A 19600-nucleotide genomic window follows, 5' to 3' on the forward strand; every position below is an offset into this window, starting at 1 on the left:
CATCACAACTTCATAAAGTACAGTATGAAAAAAATACATTAATTTTAGGATCATTAAAGATCACATTTAACAGTCGTGTAAGTAACTTCAGGGAACATACATGTAAAAAAGACAGAAAACAGGCATGAATAATTAAATAGCCAATATAAAGAGAGCGGTTTTCTTTTTATAGATGCGATCACAATGCTGTGTTTTGTGCCACAGACTCAAGGCCACATCGGACAACGCCGGCCATCCAAAGAAGGTCCACCCTGCGTCAAACCGACATGTTTACCGGCTAAGCCACATCAGAAACACTTAACATCAGCGTTATTCAGTGTTCACTAGGTTTATTGCATTTCATAACACGTAAATCACCGACCTGCTGTCTGCAGGAAGGGCAACCGGGTGACTAAAATCAATACGAATCTCAATCTCCTAAAAAAGGAACAGAATTGTGATGCCATAAAGCGGGGAAACCCTGTTTGCGATTATAAACGCTCACTGTCACAGAATCTTGTTCCCTTTTTCAAAGGGAGGGGCCAGGATGGAGCATATTGGAAGAGCAAATTCAGCCTTGTCATTATAGGTAACCAGACAGACTGAGGCCTACAAATGTTTGCAGATTTTATTCACCATTTCATCATTATTTCAACCACAAAACAATCCCTGATGCTGTGGTCAAACTGACAGTTGAGATTTCACAGCCAAGACAAAGGGTGTGTCTTATTTAACTAGTTAGTTGCCTACCTAGACAACATTTCTGGGTGCCACAGAGGTGATTCGAAAACACATGAATCAGAGGATTTTCAATTCACATATTTGAATCGAACGTTTTTGGAAATCATTTACGTGTTTGAACACTTCGAATCAAGTTCAAAGATTTGAACGGAACATTTTGTGCATTGTAAGTGCATTTGAATGTTTGAATTGAACATTTATTGGTGTTACGAACACATTGGAACAGTCGAATCTGTTGGCATTATGAGTTCATTCGAATTTTCAACATTACTGAACGCGTCTTTATGCAATTAAATGTTTTTGGGATTTATATAAAAGTTCAAACATTTTGGGCATCATAGATGCATCTAAACATTCAAATGTTTTTGAAGACTCAAACTGAGCAACATAAGAATATTAGAACGTTCAAAACGAACACAAGTTCAAATGTTCACTCTAAATATTTTGTATTTTGCTCACTGTAGTTGCTCTGGAACATCTAAACTAGAATTTTATCAGCATTACAGGTGCCTTCGAACAGTCAAAACGAATATCCGTCAACAACGTAGTATTCGAACATTCGAATCAAAGATTGAGTATGATCCACGTTCAAATGTTTGCCCTGAATATTTTTTATTTAATATAAATATTCAGCCATTTTAAACATCATTTTGGTCACTGTAGTTGCTCTGGAATGTTTGAATTAAAAATTAATTGCCATTACGGGTGCATTCGAATAATCAAATCGAATATTCATCAACAACTGAGTGTAATGTACGTTCAAATGTTCGCCCTGAATATTTTTTATTTACTAGAAATATTCAGCCATTTTAAACAACATTTTCGTCATTGTAGTGGCTCTGGAATGTTTAAACTAGAAATTTATCAGCATTACGGCTTCGTTCAAACAGTCGAAGCGAATATTCGTCTACAACATAGTATTCGAACAATTAAATCAAAGATTGAGTATAATGCGAGTTCAAATGTTGACCCTGAATATTTTGTATTTAATATAAATATTCAGTCATTTTAAACATCATTTTGGTCACTGTAGTTGCTCTGGAATGTTTCAACTAGAAATTTATCAGCATTATGGGTTCGTTCGAATAGTTGAATCGAATATTCGTCAACAATATAGTATTTGAACATTCAAGTCAAAGATTAAGTATAATGCACGCTCAAATGTTCGCCCTGAAAATTTCGTATTTAATAGAAATATCCTGCCATTTTAAACAACATTTTGGTCATTGTAGTTGCTCTGGAATGTTTAAACTAGAAATTTATTGAGTTTATGGGTGTGTTCGAATAGTCAAATCGAATATTCAACAACAACGTAGTATTCGAACATCGAATCAAAGATTGAGTATAATGTGCGTTCAAATGTTCACCCTGAATATTTTGTATTTAATATAAATATTCAGCCATGTTAAACAACTTTTTGGTCACCGTAGTGGCTTTGGAACATTTAAACTAGAAATTTATTGGCATTATGGGTGCGTTCGAACAGTTGAATTAAGTATTCATCAACAACATAGTATTCGAACATTCGAATCAAAGATTGACTATAACGCATGTTCAAATGTTCGCCCTAAATATTTTGTGATTAACAATTTTTCAGCCATTTTAAACAACATTTTGGTCATTGTAGTTGCTCTGGAAAATTTAACATAGAAATGTATCTGCATTACGGGTGCGTTCGAACAGTCAAATCGAATATCTGTCAACAACATAGTATTCGAACAGTCACATCAAAGATTGACTATAACGTATGTTCAAATGTTCGCCCTAAATATTTTGTAATTAACAATTTTTCAGCCATTTTAAACAACATTTTGGTCATTGTAGTTGCTCTAGAACGTTTAAACTAGAAATTTATCAGCATTATGGGTGCGTTTGAACATTCGAATCAAAGACTGACTATAACGCACGTTCAAATGTTCACCCAGAATATTTTGTATTTAATATAAATATTCTGCCATTTTAACCAACATTTTGGCCATTTCGTTGCTCTGAAACATTTAAACTAGTAATTTATCGGCATTATGGGTGCATTTGAACAGTCGAATCGAATATCCGTCAACAACGTAGTATTCGAACATTCAAATCAAAGATTGAGTATAATGCGCATTCAAATGTTCGCCCTAAATATTTTGTATTTAATATAAATATTCAGCCATTTTAAACAACATTTTGGTCATTTTAGTGGCTCTGGAATGTTTAAAATATAAACTTATTGAGTTTATGGGTGTGTTCGAATAGTCAAATCGAATATTCGACAACAATGTAGTATTCGAACATTCAAATCAAAGATTGAGTATAATGCAAGTTCAAATGTTGACCCTGAATATTTTGTATTTAATATAAATATTCTGCTATTTTAAACATCATTTTGGTCATTGTAGTGGCTCTGGAATGTTTAAACTAGAAATTTATTGGCATTATGGGTGCGTTCGAATAGTTGAATTGAATATTCGTCAACAACGTAGTATTTGAACATTCAAATCAAAGATTTAGTATAATGCTTCAAATGTTCTTCAAATGTATAATAATCAAATGTTCACCCTAGATATTTTATATTTAATATAAATATTCTGCCATTTCAAAATTTAACCAACATTTTGGTCATTATAGTTGCTCTGAAATGTTTAAATGTAGAAAATTATCAGCATTACGGGTGTGTTCGAACAGTTGAATATCTGTCAACAAAGTAGTATTCGAACATTCAAATCAAAGATTGAGTATAACGCGCGTTCAAATGTTCACCCTAATTATTTTGCATTTAATATAAATATTCAGCCATTTTAAAATGTAACCAACATTTTGATCATTGTAGTTGCACTGGAATGTTTAAAATAGAAATTGATCAGCATTACAGCTGTGTTCGAATAATTGAATCGAATAATCGTCATCAACGTCGTATTCAAACATTCGATTCAAAGATTGAGTATAATGCGCGTTCAAATGTTCACCCTGAGTATTTTGTATTTAAAATAAATATTCTACCATTTTAAACAACATTTTGGTCACCGTAGTTGCCCTGGAAGATTTAAACTAGAAATTTATTGAGTTACGGGTGTGTTCGAATAGTCGAATTGAATATTCATGAGCAACGTAATATTCCAACATTCACATCAAAGATTGAGTATAACGCGCGTTCATATGTTCACCCTAAATATTTTGCATTTAATATAAATATTCAGCCATTTTAAAATGTAACCAACATTTTGGTCATTGTAGTGGCTCTGGAAGGTTTAAAATAGAAATTCATTGGCATTATGGGTGCGTTCGAACAGTTGAATCAAGTATTCATCAACAACATAGTATTCGAACATTCGAATCAAAGATTGAGTATAATGCGCGTTCGAATGTCCGCCCTGAATATTTTGTATTTAATAGAAATATTCAGCCATTTTAAACAACATTTTGGTCACTGTAGCCGCTCTACAACATTTAAACTAGACATTTATCGGCATTACGAGTCCGTTCGAACAGTCGAATCGAATCTGTCAATAATCAAAGATTGAATGCACGTTCTAATGTTTGCCCTGAATATTTTGTATTTGTATAACAGAAATATTCAGCCATTTTAAACAACATTTTGGTCACTGTAGTTGCTCTGGAACGTTTAAACTAGATATTTTTCGGCATTTATGGGTGCGTTCGAATAGCTGAATCGAATATCAACAGTATTCAAACATTCGAATCAGAGATTTTTGAGCATAATGCATGTTTAAATCTTCGAATTGTAAATTACATCAGATGGGCGTTCGAACCTTGTCGAAAGCTCCTATGATGCTCAGAAAATGCTGTCTAGATAGGCAGCTCACTAGGTGTTGAGACACAGCCAATCCCATGACACACATAAGTAAGGCCAGCTATTTTGAATTAACATCTGTTGTTTAGAGCACCCAGTCTGTTTATAATATTCATAATAAAGCGTGTCAAAAACAGGATGGATTAAAATCTGTATTTATTTTGCAGAATGTATTTATATAAGTCTCTAGACCGTTAGCAATGCTAACTGGCCTCATCCATGATAAACAAAACGATGACAGACTGTTCTAACAAGACTAACAGCTGTCCACCTGCGTTATAAAATCATTGAAATAATAATTTAATGTCTTTAAAAAACAGTCGTTTGTTATCTAGCCACATTTGTCATGTTATGGCCGGTTAGCTCACCTGAAATCAGGTGATTTAAGATCACTGACACGAGATCAGCTTGATTCATTTCTACCAGCTGCGTTTAACACAAACATCCAATTCTGATTTAAAGCACACAAATGGAAATAAATGGTTAAAGGTGTCTCACCTCATCATCTTTATGGTTCCTAATGCCACGTACTAAATCCTGCAGGTTTTTATCGAACATCCGATCGATGCTTCCCTTCACGATTTTCAGAGCCATGATGATTTCCCTCCCGTCCTACCGGACCGAACCGCAAACACGGGATTTGTGTGAGTAGTGACCGGCCCGCTAGAGCGCTAGTCTCTCATTCAGTCCCGAACAGCGGCCTGTGCAGGAGGGGTTTCGCTCTTTCTGTAAGTGCTGAGCTGCAGCGGACCAGTGTAGGAAATGGCTGACAAAATGGCGGACCGATCACCTGACTGGCAAACCCATCCACACACTGCAAACGCGCGACGCGACGCACTGGACGCTTCTCTGCGTGACGCGTTTCGGACGTTCACGTCTTATCATATTGGATAAATAATTATAATCAACTAAAGCTTACTTTAAGGAGATATTATGTTAAATCAGACCGTGTTTTAACAATATAAAATATATCTGAATTAAAAAAAAAATCAAATAACCCAGTATTTACATTTAAATACTTAAACATTTTCCTTTTTGATATTGTGGAGAACATACCGGTTTCACAAATTAGTTTCATATTGGATAGAAAAATAACTATAATTAACAAAACCTTACTTTCTGAATATATTATGCTCAATCAGTCAGTGTTTAGTCAATATAAAATAGTATCTGAATTAAAAAAAATAGCAAATAACCCTGTATTTATATTTAAATACTTAAACATTTTCCTTTTTGACATTGTGGAGAAAATACTGGTTTCACAAATTAGTTTCATTAGATAAATAAATAATTATAATCAACTAAACCTGACTTTAAGGAGATATTATGTTAAATCAGGCTGTGTTTTAACAATATAAAATAGTATCCGAATTTGAAAAATATCAAATAACCCAGTATTTACATTTAAATACTTAAACATTTTCCTTTTTGATATTGTGGAGAACATATTGGTTCCACAGATTAGTTTCATATTGGATACATAAATAATTCTAATCAACAAAACCTTACTTTCTGGATATATTATGTTAAATCAGGACGTGTTTTAACAATATAAAATAGTATCTGAATTAAAAAATGAGCAAATAACCCAGTATTTAAATGTTTAAACATTCTACTTTTCTAATGTTGTGGAGAATGTGCTTCACAGATCACAGTTTCATACTGGATAAATACTTTCTGGAGATATTATGTTCAATTACAATATAAAATACTTTTATAATACAATTAAAATTAAATTAAAAAACATTTTCTTTTTCAATGTTGTAGAGAACGTGCTTAATGGTTTCACAAATTACAGTTTTATATTGGATAAATAAACCTTATTTTATGCAGATATTATGTTAAATCAGGCAGTGTTTCAACAATATAAAATACTATCTGAATTTAAAAAAAAAAGCAGTTTACCCACTATTCACAGTTTTATGCTGTGGAGAATGTGCTTATTGGGTTTACAGATAGTTTAATATTGCATAAATAAATCATAATCAACTAAATCTTATTTTCTAGAGATATGATGTTAAATCAATCAGTGTTTTAACAATATAAAATACTATCTGAATAATAAAAAAAAAAAGATTAAATAGCCCAGTATTTACATTTAAATGCTTAAAATGGCTATCTAGCCAGCATTGTTTGCTCATCATAAAGGCGTTCTGACAACATTAGATCGCCTATGTTCGATTCGAAGATTTTAACGTGCATGATGATGGATGCAATGCTCAAACATGTTTGAATCCAATGTTCGAATACTATCACGATATTCGATTGGACTGTTCCAATCAAAGACTGTAAAAAGTTTGGAATGCACCTGTAATGCTGATAAGTTCCAAGTTAAAACGTTCCAGCAACTACATGGCCAAAATTGTTGGTTGAAATGGCCGAATATTTATAGAACACAAAATATCCAAGGCCAACATTTAAACTAAGCCTTAGTTTTGAACTTTCCAATGTGCGTATGATGCTCAGTTCCGGTTTTCAAACATGTTTAATGTTTAGATGCATTGGTGATGCCCAAAATGTTCGAACACTTACATAAATTCCCTAATATATAACACTTATAGAATATAAATTATATATATACTGTTCGAATGTGTTCCTAATGCCAATAAATGTTCAATTCAAACATTCAAATGCACCTATGATGCACACAATATTCCGTTCAAATGTTTGTACTCGGATTGGAAGTGTTCAAAAACGTAAATGATTCCCAAAAAAGTTTGATTCAAATATGTGAATCGAAAAGCGTTTGATTCAGATGTTCGAAATGCTTAAACATTTTCCTTTTTGATGTTGTGAAGAACGTGCTTATTGGTTTCGCACATTACAGTTTCATATTGGATAAATAAAGAATTTTAATCAACTAAACCTTATTTTCTGGAGATTTTATACTGAAAGGCAGTGTTTTAACAACATAAAATTATCTCTTCTTTAAATAAAATAAATTGGTTAATTTAAATAAATCTGTCTACACTGCAAGCGAACGCGACGCGCCCCTTGGGGTTCGCGTTCGAGGGACGTCAGCGTACAACCGAACGCGTCGATGATTCCTGCGTTTATTTTTCACATAAACGTGGAAGCGGCCATTTGTACATTTTATGCCTCCAGCTACTTTCAGCTGTAAAAAAAACGGTCATTTTGGCAAATTGGTGCCTTAACATTTTATTTTAATGCATTATCTTAATTATGAACACTTGTTTGTAGTGCAGTTTTACCGTTTACGTTGTTACTCTTCTCATTTTTTTCCTATAGCGGATAATGAACCGGAGGTCTCGCCCATAGGCTTACTTTCTACGTTGAAGAATAAGGTGGATAGAAGTAACTAAAATGTTGTATAATATAAATTCAATAATTACAATGTTACTGAGCTGATGTTTTACATAACTCACATTATTTACATGACAAATGATTATAAATATAATGATATAAATCTTTATAACATAAATGATCAATGATATAAATTACACTTAAGCATTTTTTAATAGTAATAATGTGTTTTAGAACAGAATATACTATACTACACCAACTACTACTACTAAAACATACAGTTTATGCTTTGTAGTACATACTAGGCAGTATATTAGAGTCGTATCCAGAGAATAATACATGGTCCTTCTATAAAAAGATTCAAAATAGTGGCCATCATGCGGAATTTTTATTCAATCCTTCACGGATACTAAAAAAAGCTCCGACCAAGTTACATAGCACTAGAAACATGTTTTATAATAAGCATGATAAGCATGTGTTATGACATCCAAGAAAAGAATAGCATTATTGGGTCAACCTATGCAGATGTAAGTCATTATTATTAGAAGACCAAACAACGGACAACAAACGGTACGTCTACAGAGTTTAGTGGAAGTCCATAGACATCAAAGGTTACTGAAATCCATACCAGACAGATCAGATGGAGATTTGTGGCGTAATAATGATGACGAAACTTCATGATCTCTCGCTGTATGGCTTAGTGGGTCAATCAACACAAAACCAAACTGCATTCTTTCTCTCTCTTTTTTTTTTTTTTTTTTTACATTTTCCTTATTTTTTTTTTTTCATAAAAAACAAAAGGAAAAAAGGTTTTACTCATAAAAAGCGGCTACACGATACAAGCACAGTCTCCAAATACGTCTTTGCTTCGGTGTTTCTCTTCGTAGACGTCAACGTGGTTCAGAAATCAAACGTTCGCCCTCGATTGACCATACGTGGGTAGTGCAGAATCATCCACATCGAACATTTAGATTAAGGCGCTCATGACGTCCCGATTCAAAAGTGCTAAGAATGTTCACGTTTTATGTACAACACGAAAAACTCATGTAGGTCACAAAGGTGGGCAGACAAAAAGTAACACAAATGAATGAATGAAGGAAGCCAAAGTGTGTTTGTGAGCGTAACAGGAAACGTTCAGCTCTCAGAAGACATTTGCTCGTCCTGCTCTCTGCTGTCCTCCTCTTCTTTTACGTCTGTGTCTTCTGTAGGATTGGCCTCTGTGGAGTCAGCTGTGAGTGTTTGCTCCTCTGTCGGGTCATCTGGATTGGACCTGAAAGACAACGACAAAATCAATCATTGAAGCTGCATCTTGGAAGGCCACCATAGAAGTCCACTATATGGAGAGAAATGCTGAAATGTTTTCCTCGAAAAACTATTTCTGTACGACTGAAGAATGAAAGATACAAATCTTGGATGACAAGGGGGTGAGTAAATGATCGGTTTCTTTTAAGGAAAACAGAAGAAAAGGCGGCCGTTTTTTACCTGACGCCATTCGGGGATTTGTTCTCATCCTCTTTCTCTTGGTCTGTGGGTTTGGGGTTGCTTTCGGATTCGGAAACGTCTTTTTTCTCACTTTCTGATTCTCCGTTCACTGGTTTGGAGTCGTCTGGATGGAAGACACAAAGTACAAGCAAGTTTTAAAACTCGTTTGGTTACTAAATGTGAAAACATTTTCACTAATTCGAAGGTTTACCTGTGTTTTGTGCATCTTGCTCATTGGTTTCTTGGTTCTTTTCATCCGGTTTTGGTTTACCGGAGTCAATCTTGCCAATGAACTGGAGCTTGAGTTTATTGTAGACTGCACTGGCCTTCTCCATAACTGCATTGCTCGCTTTGTACCGGCGAATCTAAAAGACAAAATACGGTTACAATTAAATAAAGGCAAAAAGTTCAAATATATATTTTTTCTTGTTGAATACATGGTTTTACTTGAAAATTAAAGGGACAGTTCACTTAAAAATAAAAATTGCCACATAATTTACTCGCCATGAAAACATCCTAGGTGTATATGATTTTCTTCTTTCAGACAAAAGCAATCGGAGGTATATTAAAAATGTCCTGTCCCTTCTAAGCTTTATAATGGCAGTGAATTGCTGTTGAGATCCTGAAGTCCAAAAAAGTGCATCCATCCATCATAAAAAGTGCCCCACACAGCTCCAAAGGGTTAATAAAGGCCTTCTGAAGGGAATCGATGCATTTTTGTAAGAAAAATATTCAGATTTACAACTTTATAAACCGTAATCTCTAGCCAAGTTTTGTTTACAGCAAAGGAAAACCAGTCTCCTCTTGGCTTATATTGAAATACTCTGGCATTTTTCTTTTTAAATCCTCGTTTTGTACTTTTAAAATGTGACCGGTATTTTTTTTGTTCTCTTCTCTGTGCTTTCGTGTTTTTTTTACCACATTCGCCTACATTTGACGCCATCTGCTGGAACGCCACTCACTCGTGAACGTGTACGACAGTTACCTGAAACTAGAGATCATGGTTTTTAATTTAAGAATATGGTTATTTTTCTTAGTCAAATGCATCAATTTGCTTCAAAACGCTTTTATTAACCCCCTGGAGCAGTGTGGAATACTTTTTATGATGGATGGATGAACTTTTTTGAGCTTTGAAATCTCAACACCCATTCACTGCCATTATAAAGCTCGGAAGAGCCAGAACATTTTTTTAACTCCAATTGTATTAGTCTGAAAGTAGAAAGTCATATACACCTAATAGATTGCAAATGGACATGTCATTCTCAGATTTTTACATGCTTGTACCTTTTTGAGTGTGGCAATAACATCTGCATTCTTCTGCAGGATTTGAGTAGTTACTTGTACCGCGCTGAGCTCCTCCAAGGCCTGCAGACACTTCTCAATGTCCTACAGAAAGGAAGTAGAAGACAAAGAATGATATCAGGGGATTCACACAAAGCAATTTTCCTGAACACGGAAGTAAGTCCGACTCTTAACTGAAAGAATGCTGTGCATTTCCGGTCTCCATTGTTTCTAGTCAAATTAGGGTATATTCCGAGCTAATAAGCTAATGTTAAACCTATTAATTTTTTTAAATAGCACATGGCTCCAAAGCGCCATCACTTGGCAATGACCATCATTTGTCAGTGCCTCACTTTAATGAGTGTAGATGTTAGCTCAATTCAAAACAGATGGACGCTATTTGAATGGGTTCCTATGGAGACCGGAACAGAAAAGCATTCAATCAGTCGTTAGAATTCGTAATGGCAGCACTCATCGTTTACTCAAGAAAAAGGTCTATAGACTGAATTTAAAAGCATTTTGAAAGTGTAGAAGTCATGTGAGGCTTCTTGTCTTGTGGTCACCTGTCAATCAAGTTGTCTGCGAAGTGTCAATTAACTTTGTTAATTGAAATACAGCTGAACAAAAATAAAATTTAAATATTAGATGAAACGCTACGTGAAAATTAGAAATGTTGCCCACTATAATCACTGAAAATAAATATCAACATAAAATGACAAGAAATTAAGCTAAAATGAATCTGAGACACAGTTGAACTCTGAGATCGTCATATTTTAATACCATTTTCTAAACTATAGCAAATAAACTGTCATAATGTGAGAAATGTGTCTGAATAAATTTTTTTTTTTTTTTTTTGTATAAAGTGAAATAAAATAATAATAATAATACTAATTTCTTACTGGAGTGATTCACATAAACGGTATGAACTAAAACTGGTTTGAATCCACTAATTCAATGAATCAGTCATCCTAGGTAAATCTGAACACACTCATTGCTTCTTTGAATACTAGACTTCACTGTAAAATTGGTAGAGTAATGTTTCATTTTAATGGCTTTTATGTGTGACACATGGGTAGGTTTCTGGTGATGTTACTACTTACTGGGTTGTCAACCTTCAGTGCATACTTGATGTCTGTGTGGAGCTTCTGTAGTTTCTCTTCAGGTGAGGGTTCTGAATATATACAGGGCAGCAGAAACAAGAGTTAAAGTTTGACTGACCGTAAAATGACTCGAAGAACTGAACAGGCATGAGAACGCGTTTCATGTGACCTTTTTTCTTCTCGACTTTCTTCTCAGGTGGACGCACCGACCTCCGTTTCGGCTTCTCTGGCTTAGACCTTGTGGGGGGAAAAGTGTTGACATTGTCAAGGTTATTACAGTTACCTACAACTAAACAATTATTAAAAAAAAAAAAAAAAAAATGGAATATATAAACTATATACACACAACTATGAAAAATAAAAGTAAATTAAAGCTAATAAAACTAATAAAAGTGACAAAAGCACATAAAATGACTAACACTAAAAATATCAAATCAAAGCCGATTCAGAATATCTGACCCTGGATCACAAAACCAGTCATAAGGGTAAAAGTCATAATCTGAAAGCTGAATAAATAAGTTTCCATTGATGCATGGTTTGTTAGGATCGCACAATATTTGGCAGAGATACAACTACTTAAAAATCTGGAATCTGAGGGTGCAAAACAAAATCTGATTTATTGAGTAAATCACCTTTAAAGTTGTCCAAATAAAGTTCTTGGCAATGCAGATTACTAATCAAACATGAAGTTTTGATATATTTACGCTAGGTCATTTCCGAAATATCTTCATGGAGCGTGATCTTTCCTTAATATCCTAATGATTTTTTGCATAAAAGAAAAGCTGTTATTTTAACCCATACAATTTATTTTTGCCTATTGCTACGAATATACCCGTGCTACTTAAGACTGGTTTTGTGGTTCAAGGTCACATATTAATAATCCCAAAATACATGCCTTGTTTTGTGTTTCTCCTCTGATCTCTGTGGCTTCTTTTCTTTGATCCTCTTCTCTTTTTTGTCTTTCACCTCCTTCTTCTGCCGCCCTTTCTGGCTGTCTTGACGTTTGGCGGATTTTTTCACCTATAGAAGAAACAACCAAAACCCAGTTAACATTTTGAAAAATTACACTAGTAGAAAGAGTTTGGGGGAAAAAATCTGGTGACTGGCCTCTGTAGGTGATGGCGAGTCGGAATCTGACGGTGCTGGGATGGGAGGAGGCGGAGGTTTCTTGGATTTTTTGAGAGGGTGATCTTCCACTTCATCGTCCGAGCTGCTGCTGCTGCTACCACTGCTGCTTCCTCTCTTGGCTTTGTCCTCTTTATCCTTTTTCCTTTTCTCTTCTTCTTCTTTCTCTCGCTCCCGGAGCCGACGGAGCTCTTCGGCCTCCTCTTTCTTCCGCCGTTCCTCCAGTTCCTTCCGCCGTTCTTCGTCTCTCTTCTTCCACTCGCTGACACGATCTGTATCGCTGTCGCTTTATATAAAATTCAAACTCAAACAATCATCCATGTGTTCACCAATCATCTTTCAGATGATTACATTCAGAGTTATATTAAAAAAGAAAATGATCCACATTTAATGCTTTATAAACTGTTATGATGGATATATGCACTTTATTGGACTATCAACAACCATTCACTGCCATTATAAAGCTTGCAAGAGCCAGGACATTTTTTAATATAACTCCAATTGCATTCGTCTGAAAGAAGAAAGTCATATACACCTAGGATGGGTAATTATCATTTTTAGGTGACTCTGATCACTTTAACTGACTTTTAATGGAAAGGAAATACTATTAGTCTAAATGTTTATCTAAAAAACCAAAACTCACCTATCGCTGTCTGATGAAGAGGAAGGAGCTCTTTCTGGAGCTGGTTTGCTTTTCCTTCCCCGTGGCTTTGGAGGAGGTTTCTCCGCTTGGAAAATGACGCAAAATGAAAAGTGTCCTTTAGTATTCTGATGTGCTTGTCTAGGATTCCTGATATCTGAGGACAACTGTCTCAGGTAAAGTTTCCATCCGCTGTGCTCGCTATTCAACGGAACTACTCAAGCGTTAAAACTAATTATAATATGTGCTGGCTTCACGTTGCAAAGCGCACGTTCTCACCTTTCTTGCGCGCTTGTGGGCCTTTCCTTGCAGGTGGAGGAGGAGGAGGAGGAGGTTCTGAATCAGAGTCAGATTTGGATCCGGACTGCGATTCGGATCCGGAGACGGCCGGCCGGGGCTTCTCATCTTCTGAATCACTCCTGGCGGCTTTCTGATCTGACTGGGAGCCCGATTCTGAATCGGAACCAGAAGATGCCTTCTAAGATGATACAGAAAACAGTGTAAGATCAAACATGTAAGTAATTATAGATGGCCACATGTCAATGAGGTCGTCTCACCTTCCTCCTGCCTCTGCCAGCTGGCTTTTTGCCGCCTCGACCTCCCGTCTCTTTCTGTGGTGTGAAGTCCTAGAGAACACATTAGTAACTCATTAAAGACGACATTCACTTCCAGAATATATTTCCTGGTAATGTACTCACTCCCTTGTCATTCAAGATGTTCATGTCTTTCTTTCTTCAGTCGAAAAGAAATTAATGTTTTCCAGGATTTTTCTCAATATAGTGGACTTAAATGGAGGTGATCAATGGGTTGAAGGTCCAAAATTCAGTTTCAATGGGCTCTACATGATCCCAGCCGAGGAATAAAGAGTCTTATCGAGCAAAACAATCAGTCATTTTCAAAAAAAAAAAAAAAAAAAATTGTGGTTAAAATATATATATGTTGTTTAAAAAAATAAATAAGCGATCGTTTCGCTAGATAAGACCCTTATTCCTCGGCTGGGATCGTGTGGAGCCCTTTAAAACTGCACTGAAACTGCAATTTGGACCTTCAACCAAGTCAATCCACACTGAAGTCCACTATATTGAAAAAAATCCTGGAATGTTTACCTCAAAAACATGAATTTCTTTGCGACTGAAGACAGTAAGACATGAACATCTTGGATCACATGGGGGTGAGTAAATTATCAGGAAAGTTTTCATACATTTTTAATTAACTACACATTTTTTGGTAATAATGAAGAGGTGTTTGAGCAAGTCCAGACGGGAATACCTGGTCACTGTTTTTTCCGGAGTCAGAGTCCGAGCTGGGTGATGGTTCGGGTTCTGAGGGAGATCCACTCTCCTCTCCATCTCGATCACTGGATGACGCCCGTGTTCTCTTTACTGGTGGCCGCTGCAAAGATTAACACAAAAAGGCAGTTTTACCCATATGCGTTTATTATACATTTTATTAGGGCTGCCCTTGACTAAAGATTTTTCTGGTCGACTAGTAGTCATTCGTTTTAATCATTTAATCAATCAACTATTAGTTGCACGTTTATTAATAGACCATATGTGACACTGGACCACAAAACCAGTCATAAGGGTCAGTTTTTTGAAATTGAGATTTACACATCACGGACAGTTGAATAAATAAGCTTTCTATTGATGTATGGTTTGTTAGGATAGGACAATATTTGGTCGAAATACAAGTATTTGAAAATCTGGTATCTGAGGATGCAAAAAAATGTAAATATTGAGAAAATAACCTTCAAAGTTGTCCAAATGAAGTTCTTAGCAATGCATATTACTAATCAAAAATTAAGTTTTGATATTTATATTTCCATGGAACATGATCGTCACTTAATATCTCTATGATTTGCAATGTATTTTTGGCTATTGCTACAAATATACCCGTGCTACTTATGACTGGTTTTGTGGTCCAGGGTCACATATAAATCATAATAATGAGCCTTTAATTGCCTACATATCCTAATAAGCACTCAAGCGCACACACAAAAAAAGCTTACCACAGTGCACTGGCAGATATAATATTAATGAATGTGTCAGATAAAAACAGCAGTAGTGGATGCGCCTTTCTACGTGTTTCATATGATTACGTGATCTGAGAATATTTGTTTTCTATTTGAGTCGATTCATTTAAAAGTAGATATTTCACTCTTCGTAGACAGCCTATATTTTACATGTCTGTAAGGCAAGTATACACAGTTTCGCACTCAAGTTTATAGAGACAGAGACGGCAGAAAACGCATCCTGTTTGCTTTTATTATATTACAAAAGTGCAACGTTTTGTTGTTATTGTGAGTGCACACAAATAGAGTCTTTACATATACGAAAGATGTATTACTTTTATAAGTATGATTAAAAAAGACAGAGTATTTCAAGTGGAAGTGACCGCACAGTCACCTCCATCTGTCCAGCTTCCACACTCTGCACAGACACTTCAATAGCACACATTTTTCTAGGTTAACATTAGATTGAGCGGCCGTGTAAAGTTGTTGCTACTGACATTTTTCAGATGACAAGCTATAAACAACTATTAACAATCTGTCCGTCATGGACAGCATGACTTTGGCACATCCTATGAATTTTTTTTTTCTGCGACTAAAATTTTGCTCATCCAAGCCTCTTCTCATCGACTAACGGTTAGTCGACTATTAGGGGGCAGCTCTACATTTTACAGAAAGAATCGAACTGACACGAAGCTTTCAAGCTTCAAAATGGACACAAAAGCTTCATAAAAGTAGTTCATATGAGACCTAAACTGATAGTTTGCCTACAAATTACTCACCCTCATTCCGTTCCACACCCTTAAGACCTTCATTCATCTTTGGAACACAAATAAAGATATATTTTGATATTTTCTGAGAGCTTTCTGACCCTGCATAGACAGCAACACAACTGACATGTTCAAGGTCCAGAAAGGCAGTGAGGACATAATTAAAATATTTCACATGACATCAGTGGTTCAACCTTAATTTTATGAAACTGCAAGAATACTTTGTGTACAAAGAAAACAAAACTGATGAATCTATTCATCAAATGCTGCTCTTCCACATTAGTCTTTCAATGAGTAGAGGTCACTGCATAAATAGTCTAAAATTTTCGCCCGAAATATTTACATGTTAAAAAATAAATACGATCGATGTTTACACACTGCCAACTAAAATTTGGCCATCATAAAAATAGTTTTTTTGCGTTTTCGCATTCGTAGCAAGCATTTTGAGAGGTGTTTTGACATCTTGAGGATCTGTGCATGAGCAGAATAAGAAAAAAACATACGAAAATGCATTGAAGACTGATGCAGAAGAAATGGCTGAAAAAAGTTGTAAATTGTTTTCTTTGCACACAAAAAGTATTCTTGTAGCTTTATAACATTCCGGTTGAACCACTGATGTCACATTGACTATTTTAACAAAGTCCTTACTACCTTTCTGGACTTTGAATGCGTCAGTTGCATTGCTGTCTATGCAGGGTCAGAAAGCTCTCGGAGTTCATCAAAAATATCTTCATTTATGCGCTGAAGATGAACGAAGGTCTTGCGGGTTTGGAATGACATGAGGATGACTAATTAATGACAGAATTTTCGGGTGAACTATCCCTTTAAATAAAAACTACTTGCACTACACCAATGACTCTACAGCCTCTAACACTCTTCTACCTACTAAACTGTCAGTAGAACTGACATTAAGAGCTTTGAAAACAAATTCAGAGCACCTGAAAGTATAACGCATAAGACTGCAGGAACAAAGACAAAATTGTCAAATGAGATGACTGAAGATATACAGCCAATTCCGTAACTACCATTCATGTTGGGTTGTTTGGGTAGTGTATGGATACCTTTGGAGCAGGAGCTTTCCGCTTCACTGCCGTCTTTCTTTGATCCTGATCCTCACTTCCAGAGTCAGAATCGTCACTTCCCGTTTCAGCTTTCCTCGGCACAACCGCTTCCTCTTCTTCTTCCTCTTCCGCATCGCTTCCCGGCGCAGGTGGGTTGTCCTCGCTGTCTGATGACGATGCAGGCTAAACAAATGCAAGGAAGGTGTGACAAATCAGCATTTGCTGTCATGAAACAACAGATGATTATGACAGAGAAAGAAAGACTTACTGCAGGTGTGCTATAGGAGGCATGAGGGTTGTTTTGGATTTCCCACAAGCCTTCGTTGAATCCTTTCCTTTTGTTGGGCTTCCCATATCGCTCTTGGTACTTCTCATACGCAAAAAGGTCCTTGGGTGCAAGGAATGCTCTAAAAGGATGGGAAATTTGACAAGGGAGAGAAGAAATTGTTGAATAAAGTTAAATAAAGAACAAAAAGTGTTCTCGTAGCTTCATAACATTACCACATCACATGACTATTTTATCTATGTCCTCACTACCTTTCTAGGCCTTGAATGTTTCAGTTGCATTGCTGTCTATGCAGGGTCAGAAAGCTCTCATATTTCATTAAAAATATCTTAATTTGTGTTCTGAAGATGAACGAAGGTCTAAGTGTGAGTAGTTAATACCAGCATTTTCATTTTTGGGTGAACTATCCCTTTAAGATGTGACTTTACTATACGAAAGAGTCCTCAAACTAAAAAAGGGAAACCAAATATGGTCTAAAAAGGTTCTTCTAGTGCCACCTGTTACTCCATAACAGTTCTGACAGGCAAGGCTTCACTCCTTACAAGTAATATGCATCTATTTATCATAATTAACAATCTGCTGCTTACTAAAATCCAGGCATACTTACGTTTCATGAGTCCCGAAGAAAAAAATGGGGATTTTATTAGGTGGTGGTTTGACAGCCCCTTCTGCAACATCTTCAATCTGCAAGAGAAATATTAAAATAAGGTTATCACATGTTGTTTAAACCTTTAGTAGTTTAAATTTTAAAGCTGTATAGAAATAAATGCAAATTAATAGGTGAGTTTACAGAGTAAATCACGTGGAAGAAAGTATCTCCATGTATAAACATGACAACTCAGCCTCCCCTCATTGTATTTTACAAGTTACTGAGCTAAAGGAATATAAAAAATCTCATAACTAAACGCAGTAGTTATTCATATTTTATCCCATTATGCATCTAAAGGCAAAGCTAGATTTATAAAATACAAAAAATAAACAAGGCTTTGCGAACACGCGACCTTTGCTGCTTACAGCAAACAAGTTAGCAAGCCAGCTAGCCTCATACATTCATTACTATGGTAATAATATGAAACCAGCACATAATTAAGATGTTTACACTCTAAAGTAATCTATAAAACGAGTTCGTCTGTGCAAAAATAAATAAATAATAAAAAAAAATAAAAATAAATGCATTTGTTGCGTAAAACACAACGCTGGTCAGAGTGGGGCTGGTGGGGGTGTGTGCGCTGGCTGCCCCGCTGCTCTTACCCGGGCCGGCCAGTGGGGATATCCCTTCATTTTAGCAAAGACAAGATCCCCGGGCCGGAAGTTGTGCGGCATCTTGTCGTCCCTCTATGCACCGCTCCTCGTTCTGCTCGCTTGTGCTCGTCCGCGGTCCGTTTTTTTAGGCCGACAGACAGTGAGACCTGGTTCGGATACAGTACGCGAGGAAAGGCGGTTGGTTTCTGCAGCGGTTTCCGCTCATTCCATTTTTTGTCAGCGGAAGTCCCGCCTCTCTTGAGATCGCTGATTGGAGGAATGGGCTGCCACCCTATACGCGCACCAATAAGAATGTACAATGTGTACGCCGCTAAAGACTTCAATTTAATAGTATTATATTAACATTCGCTCCGACCTGATTGTGAAACGACGGTGTTGAAAATAAAATTTGCTAGAGCAAAAATTATTTAAAACTTTTTTTTCTTTGAGTCTATTCAAAGTCTATTTAAAATGCATTTTAAATACACGTTTTTTTGTTTTTATCTAAAGTATGTTCTTTGTCTTATGTACTTACTATTTTAATTAATCTACTGAAAATAGGAATGAGAATCGTAAACAACGTATCGATTCTGATTCATATTCGGGTTCCTTAAAGGCCATTTTAATCATTTTGAGGAAGAAATATTTGTGAGGGAAAAAAACAAACAATTACATTTTTAATGCATATATTCACCCTTAAAATAAATAAATAAATAAATAAATAAACAAAATAAAAACATGAAATAATACAAAGAAATAAAACAACACAAAATATTAAACATGAATGAACGAATGAATGAATTTATTATTATTATTATTTTAATTACT

At 35.7% G+C, this 19600-nt stretch overlaps 2 protein-coding genes across 3 annotated transcripts in view; one reads left to right on the top strand and one right to left on the bottom strand.

Annotated features, from left to right (window-relative positions):
* Nucleotides 1–301, top strand: part of LOC141338107 (AP-3 complex subunit delta-1-like) — a 43194-nt gene extending 42893 nt beyond the window's left edge. Inside the window, exon 28 of the mRNA XM_073843668.1 lies at nt 205–301. Coding sequence (XP_073699769.1) covers nt 205–301 — 97 coding nt within the window. The remainder of the gene's footprint in view (nt 1–204) is intronic.
* Nucleotides 302–8146: 7845 nt separating this feature from the next.
* LOC141338524 (hepatoma-derived growth factor-related protein 2-like) lies at nt 8147–18988 on the bottom strand. 2 transcript variants are annotated; one of them, XM_073844095.1, is made up of 16 exons: nt 18782–18988; nt 18138–18214; nt 17513–17651; nt 17245–17427; nt 14675–14797; nt 13963–14031; nt 13685–13880; nt 13409–13493; nt 12748–13051; nt 12536–12660; nt 11810–11877; nt 11641–11711; nt 10544–10645; nt 9471–9624; nt 9260–9383; nt 8147–9047 (listed from the first exon to the last, which is right to left on the bottom strand). In XM_073844095.1, exons 1-16 carry the CDS (start codon nt 18851–18853, stop codon nt 8912–8914), a joined length of 2028 nt encoding a protein of 675 aa, XP_073700196.1. In that variant the 5' UTR covers nt 18854–18988; the 3' UTR covers nt 8147–8911. The 2 variants fall into 2 exon arrangements, with proteins under 2 accessions (XP_073700196.1, XP_073700194.1); XM_073844093.1 differs by having other exon boundaries at nt 13685–13883.
* Between the last annotated feature and the right edge of the window lie 612 nt (nt 18989–19600).

Source organism: Garra rufa, chromosome 7 (genome assembly GCF_049309525.1).
Source record: "Garra rufa chromosome 7, GarRuf1.0, whole genome shotgun sequence".
NCBI classification, from domain to species: Eukaryota; Metazoa; Chordata; class Actinopteri; order Cypriniformes; family Cyprinidae; genus Garra; species Garra rufa.

Bases quoted from the DNA above. Each gene is read 5' to 3' on its own strand.
- LOC141338524 (XM_073844093.1), bottom strand. From the start codon at position 18,853: ATGCCGCACAACTTCCGGCCCGGGGATCTTGTCTTTGCTAAAATGAAG. The intron at 18,215-18,781 runs GTAAGAGCAGCG...TTTCTCTTGCAG, and splicing joins ATCCCCACTGGCCGGCCCGG to ATTGAAGATGTTGCAGAAGG. The intron at 14,032-14,674 runs GTATTCCCGTCT...TGTGTTCTCTAG, and splicing joins CCGGAAAAAACAGTGACCAG to GACTTCACACCACAGAAAGA.